General features: G+C 34.4%; 4 protein-coding genes across 5 annotated transcripts; 1 reads left to right on the forward strand and 3 right to left on the reverse strand.

Annotated features, from left to right (window-relative positions):
* The first annotated feature begins 197 nt into the window (after window positions 1-197).
* Window positions 198-2,692, forward strand: LOC140958939 (ETHYLENE INSENSITIVE 3-like 3 protein). 2 transcript variants are annotated; one of them, XM_073416563.1, is made up of 2 exons: window positions 198-468; window positions 838-2,692. In XM_073416563.1, exons 1-2 carry the CDS (start codon window positions 434-436, stop codon window positions 2,525-2,527), a joined length of 1,725 nt encoding a protein of 574 aa, XP_073272664.1. In that variant the 5' UTR covers window positions 198-433; the 3' UTR covers window positions 2,528-2,692. The 2 variants fall into 2 exon arrangements, with proteins under 2 accessions (XP_073272664.1, XP_073272665.1); XM_073416564.1 differs by having other exon boundaries at window positions 199-468; window positions 841-2,692.
* Window positions 2,693-2,859: 167 nt separating this feature from the next.
* LOC140958940 (IRK-interacting protein-like) lies at window positions 2,860-5,396 on the reverse strand. Its single transcript, XM_073416565.1, has 2 exons — window positions 4,828-5,396; window positions 2,860-4,372 (listed from the first exon to the last, which is right to left on the reverse strand). The coding sequence occupies exons 1-2, from the start codon at window positions 5,044-5,046 to the stop codon at window positions 2,885-2,887; spliced, it is 1,707 nt and encodes a 568-aa protein (XP_073272666.1). The 5' UTR covers window positions 5,047-5,396; the 3' UTR covers window positions 2,860-2,884.
* Window positions 5,397-14,036: 8,640 nt separating this feature from the next.
* On the reverse strand, window positions 14,037-14,683 carry LOC140959919 (histone H3.2). The gene has a single exon (XM_073417973.1). It carries the CDS (start codon window positions 14,533-14,535, stop codon window positions 14,125-14,127), a length of 411 nt encoding a protein of 136 aa, XP_073274074.1. The 5' UTR covers window positions 14,536-14,683; the 3' UTR covers window positions 14,037-14,124.
* Window positions 14,684-15,239: 556 nt separating this feature from the next.
* LOC140959759 (uncharacterized) lies at window positions 15,240-19,556 on the reverse strand. The gene is made up of 4 exons (XM_073417764.1): window positions 18,955-19,556; window positions 16,522-16,805; window positions 15,846-16,073; window positions 15,240-15,765 (listed from the first exon to the last, which is right to left on the reverse strand). The coding sequence occupies exons 1-4, from the start codon at window positions 19,382-19,384 to the stop codon at window positions 15,256-15,258; spliced, it is 1,452 nt and encodes a 483-aa protein (XP_073273865.1). The 5' UTR covers window positions 19,385-19,556; the 3' UTR covers window positions 15,240-15,255.

Consider the following 19,556-nt stretch of genomic DNA (forward strand, 5'->3'; position numbering starts at 1 on the left):
TTGGAAATTAAATATACTTACACACTTTATTCTTATTAAAAAAAATCCTGAGAGGGGATATTCATTATTCATATTAAATACAAACTTAGTATTATATAAAATTTAGTGTTGAAAAATAATATTGTCCTAGAGATTTTATTTTTAATTAGCAAGAAATATATACATAAACAACACGATTTGGTTTTGTGTTTTGTGAAAGGCAAACACGATTTTTCTTGATGTGTGAGCTAGTAAAAGTAAACAAAATTGCTTCCTAATTGGATATGTATCATTAATTTTACGGTCAAATTTGAAGCAAAGGTTGGTGATTTCCGCGAGATTGATTGAAGTTTTACTTGCAGACGATACCAATTATTCTTCATTTCTGCTTAGTTTGTCTCCTTTTTATAACATTTTTTTACGCCAAATTGTACAATTTTAGGAGGACGTTGAAATGGCTGTGGTGGAAAATTTGGGAATTGATATCAGGTTAGTTTTCTCTTTTTTTTTCGTATCGCAGTTCTGCAAAATGCTGAGTCTTTTTAGTTTATGTTTCTATTGTTTGTGTTCATGGTTGAATTTACTGTTTTAGGGTTTTTGATTCATATGGATATTCCCTGTATCATGCATAAGTAGGGGCAGACGATGAACTTATCAAGGGGCGACTTTGCGTTAAAAAAATTCACCATTAACGATCGATTGAAGATGGTTAGGTTCATAATTGATTACATTGTGGGAGGGATGATGTTTAGTTCCCATTTTGTCTGTGTCCTTTCATTTTGTGTTCTGTTTTTATTTGGTAAATTAATTGGACCGAAATGTAATGTATATATATTTGAATGCAATTACATGGAACAGCAGCTCGGATATTGAAGTTGATGGTATTAGAGGTGATGATGGTATAGAGGAGAAGGATGTTAGTGACGAGGAGATTGAGGCGGAAGAACTCGAGACACGAATGTGGAAGGATCGTGTGAAACTCAAAAGGATCAGGGAAAGGAAGATACTCACTGCACAGCAAGCTGCAAAGAAGCAGAAGGCGAAGTCGACGATGAATCAAGCCTGTAGAAAGAAGATGGCGCGAGCACAAGATGGGATTTTGAAGTACATGTTGAAGCTTATGGAAGTTTGCAATGCTCGTGGATTTGTGTATGGTATCGTCCCAGAGAGTGGTAAACCAGTAAGTGGTGCATCAGATAATATACGAGCTTGGTGGAAAGAAAAGGTTAAGTTCGACAAAAATGGCCCTGCGGCAATTGCTAAGTATGAGATTGAATCCCTTCATGTGGCTGATGGAGGTAAGGATGATAATGGGACCTTGCCAGGCGTTCTTCAAGACTTGCAGGATGCAACATTGGGATCTCTCCTGTCTTCCTTGATGCAACATTGTGATCCACCACAGCGGAAGTATCCATTGGAGAAGGGTGTTCCGCCGCCTTGGTGGCCATCAGGGAACGAGGAATGGTGGACAAGATTGGGATTGCCCAAGGGTCAAACTCCTCCGTATAGGAAGCCACATGATCTGAAAAAGATTTGGAAAGTTGGGGTGTTAACTGCTGTTATAAAGCACATGTCTCCTGAAATTGGAAAGATCAGGAGACTGATCAGTCGGTCGAAGTTATTACAGGATAAGATGACGGCAAAAGAGAGCTTGATATGGTTATCTGTTCTGAGCCGAGAGGAAACCTTGTTTAAGTATGAAAATGGTTCTTCTTGTATTAGTGAGGCACCTTCAGAAAGTCTTGGACGTAAGAAGAAACCTTGTATTGAAAGTGATAGTGATTATGATGCTGATGACTGTATGGCTTCTGTTTCATCTAAGGTCAATTGGAGGAATAAATCTGCAAAGGTACCTAGCGAGACTCCTGTTTATTTGAATTCTCAACATGTCAACAATGAAGAGAAAGTAGAAAAATCCCGTAAAAGAAAATACCCAAATTTGAGCGCTGCTAGACCAGTTACGAGTGTGATCCCAGATAATGATTCCTTGCATTATTCAGAGGCTCAAAATACGAATGTTTCTCAATCAATTCTTGAGCCTGAAGATTCTTGGTTGGGTGATGCTTGTCAACTTTCTAAGTTGCAAGAGAACACACATAGTGCTGTATTGCACAACAAATTTCAAGCCCAGGGACCAGTGAATTCTGTATGCCAGCCAGAACCTCAAGGTTCTATTATACCTCAGGGACCTCAAAATTCTGAGTCACAACATGGATTGCTTTCTCTTTCATATGATCCATCAGTTGCTATTAAACTTCAAAATCAGCAGCATGCGGCAGCGTTTACTGAGATTCGATCAAGAACAGAGGATTTAGGATTCCATTTACCAGTGTCACCTAGAAATGGGAATAATATTTCTGGAGGCGAGTTCCCTGATGATGTGAAAGGCAAATTCTTTAATGAATCTGGCTGTCCAGACAGTGAACTGTTTCCATCTTCTCTCGCCCTGTCACCCGGAGGATACAATCCATTTGATTGCACAAGTTCATTTGATAACGGTGAACACAATTTAATGTTTGATGATATTCTGAAATACTTTGCTTCATAAGATGGTATTTCTGCTGCTGGGATGTATTTAAATCTTTCTACGGCAACCAGCTATTTTTGGGGCCATTGTGTTCCAACATCAAGTCCGTTAACATTTTCTATTTTAGTTGCTGTTGTATATACTTGTTTCGTGAAAAAGGTAAGAGATTTGGAATGTTTTGCTAAATTATTAGAGCTTGAACCAACACGTGCACTTTTTTCCCAATACTCGGCACCCAAATTCAATTTTAAATTCACCAAACTTTTGAAGTTATTAAAAAAAGAACCTCTAAACACGGACCACAAATTACCGCTAATTTGTCCATAACTTAGAGAACTCAAGGGAGCAAAACAAGAAGGGAAGCAAGCACCCTACTAATCAATCAATGGATTTATATCTGCAAATAACTTTACACCTGACAACTCTATCATGCACATAAAAACCAGGCGTTACCATGATCTTGACTCGGTTAGAACCCTGAATGTTCTGCCTATCCGCAAAAACATCTTCCTCGTAGCGAGCCTCAAAAGGGCGGTTTTCATCAACTCTCAATATACTCAAAGGCGGATCAAATGAGAAGGCGAGCAAATGAACCAACCATATGCACTTTGCAGCAACAAAAAATGCTTGCAGAAGCTGCTCAGGCCATGGCCTGGTCCAACCTAAACTGGCAACTATGCCACTCATTTTCTGATCACAAAATTTACTGAATTCTTCACTGTAATACTTGGTCCCTTTTCTCAAAACTTCATTCCATCGTAGATTTCTCAGTGCAACAAAGGATTGGAACTTATCTCGCCGGTCTTGTTGGGGATCCAAGAACTTTGGAGTACCATTTCTTTGAAATACACAGTTCTCGAAATCTTGGTAAAGGAATTGGTTTATGACAGCTTCTAAATGGTATAGCACAGCTTTTGAGTGTTTTGAATTTAGAGACAGATTGTAAGGATGAAGAATCGAGTTCAGATTATCCATTAGAGTGTGATCACTATCTTGAATCCGCCCTATTAGAATTTTGCAGAATTGCTTAACAGATAATCTTGCTTCCGATATAATCTGCAAGAATCCTTCCACCATTGCTTCCTCACTCACTGGCATCAAGTTTTCTGCACTCCCATCAAAAGATCCTCGTTTCGAAAGCTTCTTAATAGTTTCATCTGATCGAGAACTATTTACTTCCACAGCTTGTGTTAAGGCCTTTCTAAGTTCCTCACAAAAAGTCTCTAAATACTCTAACTTCTGACTTAGTTCCCCTAATGATGCCCTCATATCAGAAACTTCAACCAATGCGGAGTCTCTACTTTTATTAGCTTCTGCCACCTCTTTCTTCAGTGCCTCGATTGATACCGTCCCCAAGTCACTAAGAACTTGGGAAACTTCAGTGGGTTGTGGCTGAATAGGCGCATTGTCATTTCTATTCTTCTTCTTTAGCTTAGGGAACCACCATGAAAACTTCATCCCTTTATTTCCTGGTTGTGAATGAACAGAAGAGTGCAAATCAGGTGACGGAACATTAGTTTTAGACTTTTTATCATTCTTGGATATGCCAACGGGTTCAATATTTATGGATGCAGGCTGGCAATTGTTGCAAGATGTGAATGATTTCAAGTCCCCTAAGCTGCTTCTCCTAGACTTAGTGTAACCTGCCATGGAATTTTGATCTTCTGAAGGGCATACGTGTCCCTCCAAATTCATTAATGCGAACGGCAACCCTTTTATAAAAGATGCATTCATCGTGCGGTAATCTGATGATTCTGTTTCATCTGCATTTCCACCACTTAAAGCTTGTTCTCCCCAACTCCCTGCGTAATTTCGATTATCCAGCAGAATTTTCTGATACCCTGGTAAAGGTTCATCTTCATAACTCTGTAAATATTTGATATTGTCAATTATTATCAAGAAAACATTTCTTGTTATTTGAACTTAAACGATCTATAATGACAAAGCCATGCATGTTTTGAATATCTCTATTCAACATCCAAAAAAAGGGAACGAATATGGGAACCCTTTATGAAAAATTGGAACCACCCCTTTCCAGATAGATCAAACCAAGATTAAAGCAAGACAATTTACCTGTACAATCTTCATTTACAAGCAATGCTTGATCCCCGACTTAGAGTAAAAGCCAAGTAAAAAGATTCTATCATATTTTAATCAATTAATCAAGCACCCACTTCGAAGCCATAGTTAACGAAACTTTCGGGGCAATTAACTCATAAAACGACAAATCACAGCCAAAAAACCAACCCCGAAAATTCTCAAACTCAGAGCTCCAATCTCCAAATTACTAAACCTTAAAAAAATTAGAAGACTGAACTTACAGGGGTAAAAACAGGGTAATCTCTCGCAGAGAACTGTGGAGCATGGCGAGAAACAGGGGATGCAGAAAGGAATCTCACGTCTTTAGGACTAGTTCCCTGCATTAAAGCGGAGTGAAGCGCCCTGAGCTCCACAGCTTTAGCAATAGCGGCTTGAATATCTTGCCTGCTGACCTCCTTCCCGTTGCCATTTTCGTTCTGTTCTCGATAACTTGCAGCCATTCACAGGTCAAAAAACAAATAACACATACATACAGATATAAATATATTTCAGCCCAGAAAGAAAGATTGCAAAGAAAGCGAGCGTAACACTACATTAAAGAGACGACATGTCTGTCTGTATCCAATAATCAATTAACATGGGATAAAACGAAAACAAGAGTAGAGGGGTTTGGGCAGAATCAACGATTGGATTTGGTTCTGGTTCTGAAAAAGTTAAATTCTTGGAGAGGCAGGCTTCTGCTCAATGATGAAGCGAAGTGGAATGAGTGCATGTGAACTAAAGAGAGAAAGACATTAGAAGAAAGTGGCAGGCTTGAGTAGTTCTCACTCTATAACAGTGCCAGGGGACAAGTGGTGAAATACCAAATCACCTAACCTTTTAATTTTTTATTTTTTAAAACAATTTTGATCGTTGAATTTGATTTTATTTACTTATATATTTTTTTAAGACAAAAATTTATGTGAGACGGTCTCATTGGTCGTATTTTGTGAAATGGATCTTTATTTGGGTCATCCATGAAAAAGTATTACTTTTTATGTTAAGAGTATTACTTTTTATGCTAAATATCGGTAGAGTTGACTCGTCTCACAGATAAAGATTTATGAGACCGTCTCACAAGAGACCTACTATTTTTAAAAATTTAAATCTTTTTTTAGGGAAACATCTTGAAATTTATTTTGCGTTGAATTATTTATTTTTAAGTATCATGTGAGAATTTTAAGATTTAAGAGTTTAACATACTATTTATAATTCGATAGTGGATATGATAAAGCAAATATTATCTATTTATTTTTTTTAAAGAAATGACTTATAAATAATATAGGCATGTTTGCTTATTTTTGTTATCAATAAAAAGATTTCTCGAAGAGCCGAGTAATACATTAATATTAAGACTCATACGAGTTCTTAAATTCGAGACTTAACTATGACAAACTTAAATATATATCACTTATTTCTAACATATGTATTCCAAACGCGGAAAAAATATTTGAAGAACTCAAAAAAAAAATTGGGATTTTATTTTTCTTATTCATAAAAATTTGAACATAGGAAGTGGGAATTAACCTACTTACAGCAGTATGCCCACCATTCCACTTGTGTGACCAAACAATAATGCAACTAATTTTTCTTTGCAAAACAAAATAATAATATAATATAACTATTTTTGTTCCTTTGTTAAAAAACAAAAATGAAATAAAATATGGTAGTGAAATAATTTGTAATCACATGCTACTAACGAACGTTTTGATAAACAAACAAACAAAAAAATTTTTATTTATTTTAAAAAGTCCCATAAATTTGTATTTGTATGAAATATAGTTCGACAAGTAGGGATCATTTGATTCCACAAAAATATAAATAAATCATGTTGCTTCATGTAACAATTATTATTAATTGCAGTCAAAATGCGGATCAAAATTTAAAAAAATTACACGATGAGCGCGAAAATTTTAATAATGACGTAATATATTGTCGTTTTTTAATATATTAAAAATAGCTAGAACAAAATATAAGTCTTCTATATATCATCTTTCGAATTAAAAAAAAAATTTACCCTCTAAATAACCAAAAAAATATATTTTATTCAATTAATTAGTGCATAAATTGATAAAATATTGAATGGAATTAAAGGTAGTACTATGGTATTTATGGCCGAAATTAAATATTATTTTATTTAGATCAATTAATTTTTTTTCTTAAGCAACCACTCTCCAAAAAGCAAGCAAAGAATGTCAACTTCCACATGCCAAAAAGTGTAATGCATTTAAATTGAATTTTCCTCTATATTAATTGACAATTGTTTATGTAATAATGATTCCACTCAAAAAGAACATGTGCATACAGCTACTTGGAAATTGGGTATAAATTATTTTAGTTATTTAATTATTATGATTATTCAATTTGAATCTGACTATTTTTAAAATTATTGAATTAGTTTATTATTCTTTCTTTTAATGTTAGAAACTTTGGAAAAAGACTCATTAGAGGGATTTAATTTATACATGATACTTAATAGGTAAATTCCACATTTACATCAACTTTATTGTTTTCAAATTATGTTTTTAGATTGTGATTAAGAAGAATTTTGTAAAATCGTAGGACTACATATATTCGATTATTATACTGACTTAATTAATGTAAATGACGTGCGATATCGACTCAGATTGAAAAACTATAAGATCGAAAAATTTGCTCATTTATTGGAAACTATATCCGACGCAATCGACGGAATTCAAATGCATTAATTCAAAGTATCCACACGAGAGGTAATCAACGAAGGGCAAATTTTGTATGAGACGGTCTCACGGGTCGTATTTTGTGAGACATATCTCTTATTTTGGTCATCCATGAAAAAGTATTACTTTTGATTCTAAAAATATTACTTTTTATTATAAATATCGGTAGTGTTGATCTATCTCACAGATAAAGATTCGTGAGACATTCTCACAAGAAACATACTATAAACGAAGTTGTCACTTGTTGTTGTTCATGCACTTCACAAAAACACACATTAATTTGGTATGATCTGTGGACTTCTTGTAACTTTACAATGAATAGATGGAAAAGATTACATTATTTATTAATATAAATAATTTTATTGGTATGAATGCAAATTAATAATAATATGATTGGTGGATTAAAAGATCACAAAAAACAAGTAATTAATGTATTGGTCCAATCGGATGATGTGATTTGAAGGGACGAATGGACTCATCCAAAGCAAAAGTTAGAATCGAAGGCTAAATTGTATTCACTTGGAACTTTGTCCTGTATTATTTGTTTGGTATAGTAAAAGTAGATTCCATTACTAATACTTGTTTTTCTCTCACGGTTTCAAATGGAACTCGGATGCTATCTTCTAATAGTCAGCTTTTTTACATTTATGAGCTTTTTATTATTATTTTTTTGAGAATATATTTATGAGTTTTTAGTTATATGTGTATAATATTATTTCAGTATTTAGCTTTCCAAAAAAAAAATTCTGAGATTGTCTCATTGATTAATTTTGTGAGAAGGGTCTCAAACTCGATCTGACCATGAAAAAATATTATTTTTCATTGTAAATATACATCAGCTCAATTCGTCTCACATACATAAATTTGTGAGATCGTGTCATAAGATACTTACTTTTGCTTATTTGCCGATTTGTTTCGAATGTTGATTTTTGTACAATAATTATTCTTGTTAAAAAGAAAAATTTTATTTAAAACATAATCTCACACGTCAAATTCAAGAATGGATGATATATATCTTAATATAATATTCAAAATAAAAATAAGATTGCGCCAAAGAGGGTCTCTAAGTGCCTTATTTTTATAGGATTTTGTTGATTAGTTAGTATAATTAATAATAATGATTGTTAGTCGACATAATAATGATGATTGATACTTAACTAATAAATATAGTGGTTGTTAGTTGAAGGATGTGTAAGATTTTTGAGCCATGTGTTTCATCTCAAATTTTCCAGAATACCGGAAAATTTGACTTTTGTGAATACCTTATATTTGGAAAACAATGTCAAGTGAAGTTCAACACATCAGTACATCATACTAATTTTACACTAGATTGCATCCATTCTGATCTATTGGGTCTTTCTCGAGTTCCTATTCTCGGTGGTGACAGATATATGTCAACATTCATTGATGAAGGTTTAGATATACATCCCGAAGCACAAAGATGAAGTATTTTCAAACTCAGACAATGGAAAGCAATAGTCAAATAGCATATTGGAAAACAAATCAAATGCCTAAGAACTGACAAGTGGTTGGAATTATGTGGCAGAGAATTTGATAATTAATGCAGGGATCATGGAATCGTGAGACACCATACTATGAGACAGACTCCACAACAAAAAGATCTTGCTGAACGGATGAACAAAACTCTGATAGAAAGAACACGGTGCATACTCTCAAATGCCGGTTTAACAAAAGAGTTCTGGGTTGAAGCTGTTAATACATTTTGCAACCTGGTGAATAGATGTCCATCTTTAGCAATAAATTTGAAGACTCCTAAAGAGATGTAGTCTAGTTCTCCTGTACAGTATGATAATCTGAATATATTTTGTTGTCCTGCTTATGCTCACGTAAATGAATGCAAGCTTGAACAAAGGGCAAAAAAATGCATTTTTCTTAGATATCTTGAATGTGTGAAATGGTACAAGTTGTGTAATCCTAATACAAGAAAATCCACCATAAGTAGAGATGTGAATTTCATTGAAGCTGGAATGCTTGAATTACCATAGAAGTCGATACCTGAAAAGAAAAATACTTATATCTCAAAGAAAGTGAAGTTTGAGGTGGAGTCTACAACGTAATCCTCAAAAGATCAAAATGAAAATATGTTGCACTCAATTGAGGAATCTGAACCTCTGCAATATTATCAGTTAGCTAGAGATAGAGAAATGAGACAAATTGTGAAAGCTCCTCAAAGATATGTTTGTTATGATGATCTAATCTCATATGCACTAAATGTTGCTGAAATGATTGCTCTTGATGAACCACAAACTTTTCAAGATACAATTGCTAGCAAGGAATCTGCTAGGTGTCGTTCTTGCGTATTTTTATTGTATCATTTCGAGTCGCATTCATGCATATTTCGTGAGATTTCATTTATATTTCATTGTTTTTCTTATTTTTTATGTATAATAGTTGTTTTACATGTGTAATGATTGATTTGTAGGTTATGCGAGGAAAAAAAGAAGGACGAAAGACAAAAATCGAGAGATGTGTGCAAGGGCGGGTGAAAACGTCCATCTCAGCGTGCACATGAAGAAAAATGCACAAGAAAACCGAGGCAAGTGCACTGGGGTTGAAGATTTTGCCCGCCCGGGTGGAAACAATTGTGTCACATGCGCGCTAGGGCGAAAGATTTTGCCCGCCCGAGGGCCCCCAGGTGAAACTTTTTGCGACAGAATCGCGCCGGCACGGAAAATTTCTTCCGCCCTAGCACGCCCAGGTTGAACTTTTTGCGAGAGTCTGCCCAGCGCGATTAAAAAGGAAAAAATTTATCTCGATTTCATTTCATGTATTCTAGATAGAAACCATAGCACCCGTATTTTTAGGTTTTTTTTATCAGTTTTAGAGAGGAGGAGAAGTCGCATGCAAGGAGAAAAATCTGGAGTCCATGAAACTAGAAGACTCGAGATTTTCGAGCAGCGTGTCTATTGTTCTTCATCTACACTAATATTTTTAGTTTACAAAATTTAATATAATTGTGTGTTGTATTTGTTATTATTAATTCTAGTAGCTAAACTTTGTTTTCATTGGGATTCGAGGGGATTCGACCCCGAACAGTTGTTTGAACTAATTTAATATTCGATTATGTTCCATTATTGATTATATTATCGCTTTTACATTAATTATTAATGTCTAGCTAACTTTGATTAAATTACAAGTGAATTCGAGAGAATAATTTGCAACATGAACTAGTAATATAATCCGTGGATTTACAATTTGCATAGATATATGAAATTGAATACACGTTTTAATAGTCATAGTCCGACATGTCAAAAGCTAGGAGATTCCATAGATCGTATACATGCAATTCACTGTTGATGAATAATAAAAGACATTTAATTGTTTCATTGTATAATTAGTTTAACATAGCTTGAGAAAATGTGTTAATTATTTAAAGAGTCTTGTCAAAGAAAACGAAAAATAGTCGAGATTAGTTATTAAAAATAATGAAGGGTAGGGGAACCGAGATTCCAAACAACTTAACTTCTTGCTTGATTTTTAATATTCATTCTGCATCGTTTATTTGATATTTGAACAATTAATTATTTCAATTTTAGTATTTAATGGATTTATTCAAAATATCCTTTGCTAAAAAATACATAGCTGGAAATAATATTCATGTAATACAATTTTGGTGGAATGATATATGTATTTTATACACTATACTATAACTTAGATCGTCCACTTACGATCATTAAGTTTGAACCTTTCAACAATTTATACTCGTAATTTATAGTGCAAGAAAAGCTCAATCAGAATCTTCTGAATGAATTGAGGCAATGAGCGAGGATATTGAATCACTTGACAAGAATTATACTTGGGAGACTATTGAATGATCGAAGAATCAAAAGACTGTTAAAAGTAAATGGATCTTCAAACTAAAAGAATGAATTACTGGTGTAGAAGATGTAAGATTTAAAACATGACTTGTAGCAAAAGGTTTTACACAAAGAAAAATGATTGACTACAATGAAGTATTCTGTTCGTTGGTAAAACAAAGTTCAGTCCGTACATTTTTTGCGATTGTTGCTCATTTTGACTTGAAACATGAGCAACTAGATGTCAAAATAGATTTTCGTGGTTAACTGGAAGAAAAAATCTACATAAAACAACTAGAAAGATTCAAAGTTTCAGGAAAAGAAAACCATATTTGTCGGTTGAGAAATCTTTGAATGGCTTGAAACAATCCCCTAGAAAATGATATAAGTGATGTGATGCTTGTATGCATACAAATCATTACTCAAAGAGTGAATATGATAGCTTCATATACATGAAGAAACTCAATGATGACCTATTCATCTATCGACTCTTATATGTTTATGATATGTTGATTGCTTGCAAAAACATATAATAAATTGAAAATTCGAAGGCATGGTTAAGTACAAAGTTTGAGATGAAGGATTTGGGAGCTACGAAAAAGATTTTGGGAATGGAGATCTACCAAGATAGAAAAGCATGAACACAGTTTCTTTCACAAAAAAGTACATTGAAAAGGTACTTGAATATTTTGGCCTGCAAGATGCGAAGCCTATGGCAAATCTATTGGCAAGTCATTTTAAACTCTCGGCAACATTGTCACCAAACACGAAGGAAGAGATGGAGCAAATGCCTTGTATCCTTTATATAAATGCAATTGGGAGCCTCATGTATGCCATAATATGTACTAGATCGGATATTTCTCAAGCTTTCAGTATAGTAAGCATGTACATGGCAAATCATGGAAAAGGATATTGGCAGGCAGAGAAATAGCTTATGCATTACTTGGAAGGAACAATTAATGTTGGCTTAACTTGTGGAATTCTAAGAACAATGATGGAAGCATTGCTGGATTTTTCGATTCAATTTTTGCTGGAGATCTTGATAGAAGAAGATCGTAGACAAAGTATGTTTTCAAACTCTGCAGATGTATTATCAGTTGGAAAGAAACCTTGAAGATTGTTGTTGTTTTATCAACCACCGATGCTGAGTACATTGTAGGAACAGAAACTGTAAAAGAGGCTATTTGGCTTAAAGGACTGGTATGGGAGTTTGGTATACCACTAGTTAAGACAATAGTCTACAGTGATAGATATAATGCAATCCATTTGACGAAAAATCACATTTATCAAGAAATGACGAAACATAACGATATCAAGATGCACTTCATACAAGATCTGATTTCTCGAAGAATAATTACAATGGATAAAATACTTACAATAGATAATCCAGTAGACATGATTACTAAGCTACTTCCAACCACAAAGTCAAGCACAGCTTGGACTTGTTTGTAACAAGCAGAAGAAGAGAAACGTGAATTAGAACAGCAAATCAAACTATATATATTATTAATTTGTACCAATGAATAGATTTGTTGATTAGATTACATAATTAATAATGATAATTGTTAGTTGACATAATAAAGGTGGTTGATAGTTGACTAATAAATATTGTGGTTGTTAGTTGAAGAATGTGAAAGGTTTTGAACCATATGTTTCATATAAAATTTGTCTATAAATAAACTTCATCATTGGTTTTGAAAATCATCCCAAGTAAAAAACATAAAAGGCAATTGGGAGAGCTTTTTGAGAAAAATTTGAGAGCTTTTTTGTATAGAGTAGTGATGATAATTTCTTCTGAACCCGATAGAAAATTCGATAACCGACTCGAATGGAGATGATTTTTTTACTCAATTAAATAAATAAGTAATATGATATGAGGATTTTTGCATATGATAATAGAGGCGAGTCTTAAAAAATCATAATCATACCGATCCGAATAAATTTATATATAAATTATGATGTTAATTCTAATATGATTTTATTGAAATATATTAATTGGTTAAAATGGAAGAAAATTATTAGTATATAGTTGATATTAATTTTTTAGATTATAATATTAAGATAAATTGTTTTTAATATTTTATAATTTTTTTATAATGTTTAATTTGATAATTTTTATATTGTTCTTAACAATCTAATAAATATGCATAGTTTATTTGAATTAATTCAAATTTGATAAAATATAATTATAGAGATAATAATATTTAGATAAAATATGAACATCCAATCTTACAGTATAAAAATGATAATTGAATATGATAAAAACAAAAATTATAACAAATATAATATATGAAGATCATGATAACAGATATTATTGAAAAGTACCCAAATTCGATTCATTGGCATTCTCAATATAGAATTGAAATAACAAAATATTAAATGACTAAAAGTTTTTTTGAAAACTTTCTCTATAATATAAATCTTATTGCTCATTTTCCCATGAAAATAAACAAATTAATGAACCACGTAAATGTTTTGTATGTCATTTGTTATTATTTGCTAGCATATAAAGAATTGTGTGCTACATTTGAAAAAGATGAATGGCTACCAAAAAAATTCTACTTATATTCTCCCAATTGAATATGTTCATAAGGGAAATAATATTTATAGTTCGAGTGAATGCTTCAAAGCCCAACAAGATTAAATTCATTAGAAAAAAAATATATGTTTCCATTTCAAACATGAAATATCATTGTTTAAAAATAAATATTGTTACTAATGATATTTGAGTTTATGAATCTTTGTACTGCATATATATTAATAAATAAAAACTTGTGTAAGATGATCTCACGAATCATATTTTGTAAAACAGATCTCTTATTTGAATCATCCATAAAAAAAATATTATTTTTTATACTAAAAGTAATATTTTTTTATTATAACAATCAGTAAAATTGACTCCTCTCACGAATCAAATTCGTGACCTCTTGATAGGGAGAAAAGGGATTGAGAAAAGTTCGATCATGAACAAGAAAAGACCAAATTGAATATGACAAGAAATCGCGTCAAATTACAGTCAATCTCAAGCTCTCTCGCCTCTAATTCTCCTAGCCAACTGGATATCTTTGGGCATAATGGTGACCCTCTTGGCGTGAATAGCGCATAGATTGGTGTCCTCAAACAGACCCACGAGGTACGCCTCCGCAGCTTCCTGAAGCGCCGCCACAGCAGAGCTCTGGAAGCGGAGATCCGTCTTGAAATCCTGAGCAATTTCCCTGACCAACCTCTGGAACGGCAGCTTCCTGATCAGCAACTCGGTGCTCTTCTGGTACTTCCGGATCTCTCGAAGAGCCACCGTCCCTGGGCGGAAGCGGTGGGGCTTTTTCACTCCTCCGGTGGCGGGGGCGGACTTTCTTGCCGCCTTCGTGGCCAGCTGCTTCCTGGGTGCCTTTCCTCCGGTCGATTTTCTTGCTGTTTGCTTCGTTCGCGCCATTAGATCGTGACTGAAAGATAATGGAGGGATTCGATAATTTGGTTCGTAGATTTGCGATAAAAAAAAGTTCGATGGGAGATGGAAAATCTTTGTGGGATTTATATAGGACGAATCTGAGAAATGGGCGTCATTATCGAGCGGGAAGTCTGGAAATTTTGAAGGATTTGGACGAAGATACGGAAATCTGTGCTGTTGGATGGGATCCTTTATCGACGGTGCACATTGCTTGATTCCATTGAGGATCCGAGTTTATTCTGACCAGCCAATAAGAGAGAATAAGTATTTATCACCGTGTGTTTTATTGAATGGTCCAGATTCGTTTTGGTATGCTGATTTAAAAAAAAAAAACTATTATTAAATCATCTTATGATAAATCTTTGTGAGTCGTATCTTCTAATCGATTTAGTGAATTCCAGTAAAAAGTTAGGCAAAAACTTATGTAAAACTGTTTCACGAATCGTATTTTATAAGAAAGATCTCTTATTTAGGTCATCCATGAAAAAATATTACTTTTTATTGTGAATATCGATAAGATTGACTCATCTAACAGATAAAGATTGTGAGAGACCTACTCAAAAAATTATTTGATGAAAACTAAATATGTATAAGTTAAACGAGTAAAATCGAAATTTTCCTCTAAAATAATCCTAACTTGGTGAACTATAGAAGAAGATTTTTAAGACAACCGAATATATACTTGAAGATAGTAGTTAAAGTTCATTATATATCAAATCCAATGACTTTCTCAAATGAAAAATCATTTAAACGAAATGAAAAGTGGCCATCGCTATTCCTTTCTAGCATAATGTCAGATTCATCATTTATGCTAATCTCACCCGAATCTGCTTCTCGTGCTAGATGATGAATCCGATTTTCATTTCCTTCATTCGTCGAATGAACCTCAGGTGTTGTATTGGGCACGGTCCTAGATTGCTTGATCATGTTGCCTGTGCTCGCGAAATTTGAGGATTTGTCCCATAAGAACACGTGAAGAAGGATCGTGACCTTAGCATGGCGGTGCAACGAGAGCTTATGGCTGAGTGAAACAGTGTCGAAGCAGCGTATTGCGCCAGTTGAAGAAACCATCCATGGGAGTACTTTTTGGCTGGATATCCGTGAAACGACCAAGAGTTGCGATGCTTGGAATGCCTGTTTGAAGAGTTTACTAATCCCTGATCGAGCTGAGGGAACATCGCTGTCTTCTACCGCGGATGATATGTATATGAATCCCTGTTTCATTTGATACGCATTCAAATACACGATCCTCCATAATATACGACTAGTTATTAAAGAGAGTATGACAATAGTACCTCTTCGGTTCTGCTGATTGCAAAACCGAGCTTTGTGTCAGTTTCTTGGACTCTGATCTCGACTGGAATCTCTCCTGCTTGAGGGGAGAACCACAGACGAACTGCCCTGACCATACCAATGTCTACACCATGGTAGTCTTCGAAACCATACAAACTAGCGTTTGCAACCTTGGACATCTCTGATAGAGATCTTGAATTTACGGTGGGGGAGGCTGTTTCTCCTGATATCTGAACAAGAATGGATTCAGTTCAATAACAATGACATATTGACAATTGCCACAAAACATTCTGAGTAATGCTTTGGCAAAATGGTGGGGAAAAAGAGGTGCAGCATAACCTCCGTCGTAGTTCGACTTGATATCTTGGTCAAAAGTGAGTTCAAAAATCTACTTGGGAACTTCATAAATCACATGTGTGATGTCCCGGGACCACCGAGGTGCAAGAGTTCATTTGGTACTCTTCTATGCCGATTCATGTTACACCAACATTTCGATACGGAACAAGGTATTGTGATTTACGACATGCACCAGTTTGATCTTGCTATTGATTGCTTGATCAAAGTTCAAACTTGAGTGTTTTAAATTGTGTGTAGCAGTTTTGAAGTATTCTCCTTGGCCCGTTAGTATCTCTACTATGATGGGTTTAAATGTCAGCTTATACATGTGATGGGATTTACCTTGGTTAGTAGGGACTCCGTTTGAATATTTGTGAACAAAACAGGAACCCCGGACGCCTGAGCTGTGATGATCCAAGCATTGGCTCTCGCAAGCGTGTCTTCCAGGTCGTTGTACCGTGAAGCTGCTTTCTCCGAGGTTCTTGGTAAGAAGAGGATCGAGTAAAAGCTACTCGAATTCGGAATCAACAGCATCTCTCGCGTTCTCTTTTCCCATGGATACAACACATATCCATCCTCCAGTTTAGTTCTCTCTAGTGCATTCAATAGCCTTGATATCCTTGCCGCTGAGAAAAAGTACACATTTCAGGCCTTAAGTTTTCACTCTCTCATGATACCAACATATCATATACAAAAACCATGTTTTTGCAAATATACACGTAGCCCTTATTCCTCATACATTGTAAAAGATTTTTTTTTTTGAAAAAATCCGTAAAAAAACAAAACTAGGCAAACCCCAAGATTCTCAATATCCAAATAAATATACTGTTTAAGCAACAGACACAACTTAGCTCCAAACCTAAACGAAGGGTGGAGCTGGATGAACTCCTTGAATTGGTTGGTGAAAGATCAAATTTAATAAAATGAAACAAAGAAAGAAAGAGACAATATCACAGCAAAAAAACAAACGTTGGGTTTGTATATTAGCATCTATTCAAATCAACCAACTTTTCGAACTATAACTTGTGCTCGTAACTTTTAATAACATTCAACTCTCACTCTTTTGGTTGGGAATTAGTTACGCTCACCAACTCAAATACCACTCATGCATGAGTTATAACTAGGGATGGCAATTTCATCCGAACCCGTTGGAGGATCCGATACCCGACCCGAATAGAAGAGGGTATGGAGGGATTTTTAGACCCGATTAAATAATTGGGTAATCGGGTATGGGGATTTTCGGGTTCGGGTATGGAGGCGGGTTTGATATAATCCGACCCACACCCGACCCGAATACCCGTTTAAATTAATATATATATATATATATAGCGTGTATAATTTTTCTTATTTTTCATATAAATAATTTTTTAAATATTCATAACTTTATTTAAACAATTTAAATTTGAAAAAATTCAATTGTATATGATAATTGGGTATTTGGGTAGGGTATTGGTATCCGATAATCCGATGGGTATGGGGATGGGGATGAAATTCAATACCCGATAGGTATGGGTATGGTTATGGGTATGAATTTAATAAATGGGTATGGGTATGGGTATGGGTATGAATTTAATAAATGGGTATGGGGATGGATGTATGAAATCCGACCCATACCCTACCCATTGACATCCCTAGTTATAACACTTTGTTTTAAGCCAATTAATCGCACTTTAGTAATTAAATTGTTAAAAAAATAGTACTATGTGAAGATCAAATTAGTTCATAGTGAACGCAAGAATTGATTATATAATAATTATTCATGTTACTAAATGATTCATTATTTTGTCCACAAAATTACATTGAACAATATATCTGTCAGCAAAATCAATGATCCCGTCCAGTCCAGTCCTATCCTGGCAAAAACTTGTGTGAGACGATCTCACGGATCGTATTTTGTGAGACGGATATCTTATTTGGGTCATCCATGAAAAAGTATTACTTTTTATTCTAAGAGTATTACTTTTTATTGTGAATATCAGTAGAGTTGACCCGATAAAAATTCGTGAGACCGTCTCACAAGAGACCTATTATTTTTTCATTTTTAATCCCATAAAGATCACTTCTTTTCAAGAAAAAAGTTGAAAAACAAAGAACACTAACATGGTACCTTAAGTCTCTCTTTGCATTCACAGATTGTCATACCGAAAAAAATTGTCCAAAAAATTAAAAGAAATAATATTGATTCTCATTGTTGTGTCCAAACATTAAAATAAACTCTTTATTTTTAAAAAAAACACATATGCATATCGAAATTTAAAAAGTGTTAGGAATGTTCCAATCATACGTATGCATAATAAAATATTTTTAAAATTTTACAATCCCCATACCAATAAATCAAACAATTATCCTTTTATAATTTATACGCACAAATATATCCAAATAAACATATTATTTATTCCTATATATTAAAGTTAAAGCCATGAACTAACTATTATGCGTCGGTGAAGTATTTTCGAAATCCAAAAAATATCACTTGATTTCCTTATTCAATATTTCTCTCCAAATTTCAAACATTAAAGAAAATTAACTAAAAACAAGTAAAAACCTTCATTTTTTTTGAATTTGTTATCCCACATATATAATTCTTTTTTTAAGTTCCTATGTCAATTTCAATTATTCGTTCATATAAATTTCATAATATTTATATATCATTTTAAGCATATTATTCATTATTTTCAACACTAGAGGTAGATTAGAATCAATAAATTTTGTAAAACAAAATTCAATTTCAAACTCTACTTATTCTCCAATAAAACCATTCGGCTTAGTACTCACCTTGCAATCTCAAACATTCACTCTCCGTCCGATCAACGAACCCGACTGCATGATTCGGATTAGCCACGGCCCGTAGAACATACTGCTTCTTCCACCCGAACCCGTTCCCCGGAACAATACACCCCTGCATCTCCGAGAGGACGTTCGGCCCGCGCCTCACCCGGACGCGAATCCTCGTCTCTTTCCGCCTGAACGAATCGCCTAGAATTTTCTGCAAGCCGCTTCTCCCTTTGTCGAACTCAGAGATCACGATCGTATCGCCGATACGTATCTCCTCCACTATGTCTCCGGTCTGCGGCTTGTCTCCGGCCATCCACCCGCCGCTTTTTATGCACTCAACTGAGAGAAAAGTCGACGGAGCTTTTGCGGCCGGCGATGGGGTTGAAACGGAAACCTGGGAACTGGAGCTGAATGGTGAATCCATGAGCATTTTTTGGAAGAAATGAGTTTGATCGGTGTGGAAGGATGGACTAAAGGTTGAAATTTTTAGTAGCAGAGTAATTTGATGCTGACGTTTGGGTCGGATGGGGGGATGACTTTTAAACAAGTCAGCAACTTTTGGTAGTAATGAATCATTTTCATTGGAACAAAAAAGAATAATT

This window comes from Primulina huaijiensis, chromosome 15 (assembly GCF_012295235.1).
Source record: "Primulina huaijiensis isolate GDHJ02 chromosome 15, ASM1229523v2, whole genome shotgun sequence".
NCBI lineage: Eukaryota > Viridiplantae > Streptophyta > Magnoliopsida > Lamiales > Gesneriaceae > Primulina > Primulina huaijiensis.

Bases quoted from the DNA above. Each gene is read 5' to 3' on its own strand.
- LOC140958940 (XM_073416565.1), bottom strand. From the start codon at position 5,046: ATGGCTGCAAGTTATCGAGAACAGAACGAAAATGGCAACGGGAAGGAG. The intron at 4,373-4,827 runs GTAAGTTCAGTC...AAATATTTACAG, and splicing joins ATTACCCTGTTTTTACCCCT to AGTTATGAAGATGAACCTTT.
- LOC140958939 (XM_073416563.1), top strand. From the start codon at position 434: ATGGCTGTGGTGGAAAATTTGGGAATTGATATCAG. The intron at 469-837 runs GTTAGTTTTCTC...TACATGGAACAG, and splicing joins AATTTGGGAATTGATATCAG to CAGCTCGGATATTGAAGTTG.
- LOC140959759 (XM_073417764.1), bottom strand. From the start codon at position 19,384: ATGCTCATGGATTCACCATTCAGCTCCAGTTCCCAGGTTTCCGTTTCA. The intron at 16,806-18,954 runs GTGAGTACTAAG...ACTTTTTCTCAG, and splicing joins TGAATGTTTGAGATTGCAAG to CGGCAAGGATATCAAGGCTA. The intron at 16,074-16,521 runs GTAAATCCCATC...ATTCTTGTTCAG, and splicing joins CGGAGTCCCTACTAACCAAG to ATATCAGGAGAAACAGCCTC.
- LOC140959919 (XM_073417973.1), bottom strand. From the start codon at position 14,535: ATGGCGCGAACGAAGCAAACAGCAAGAAAATCGACCGGAGGAAAGGCA.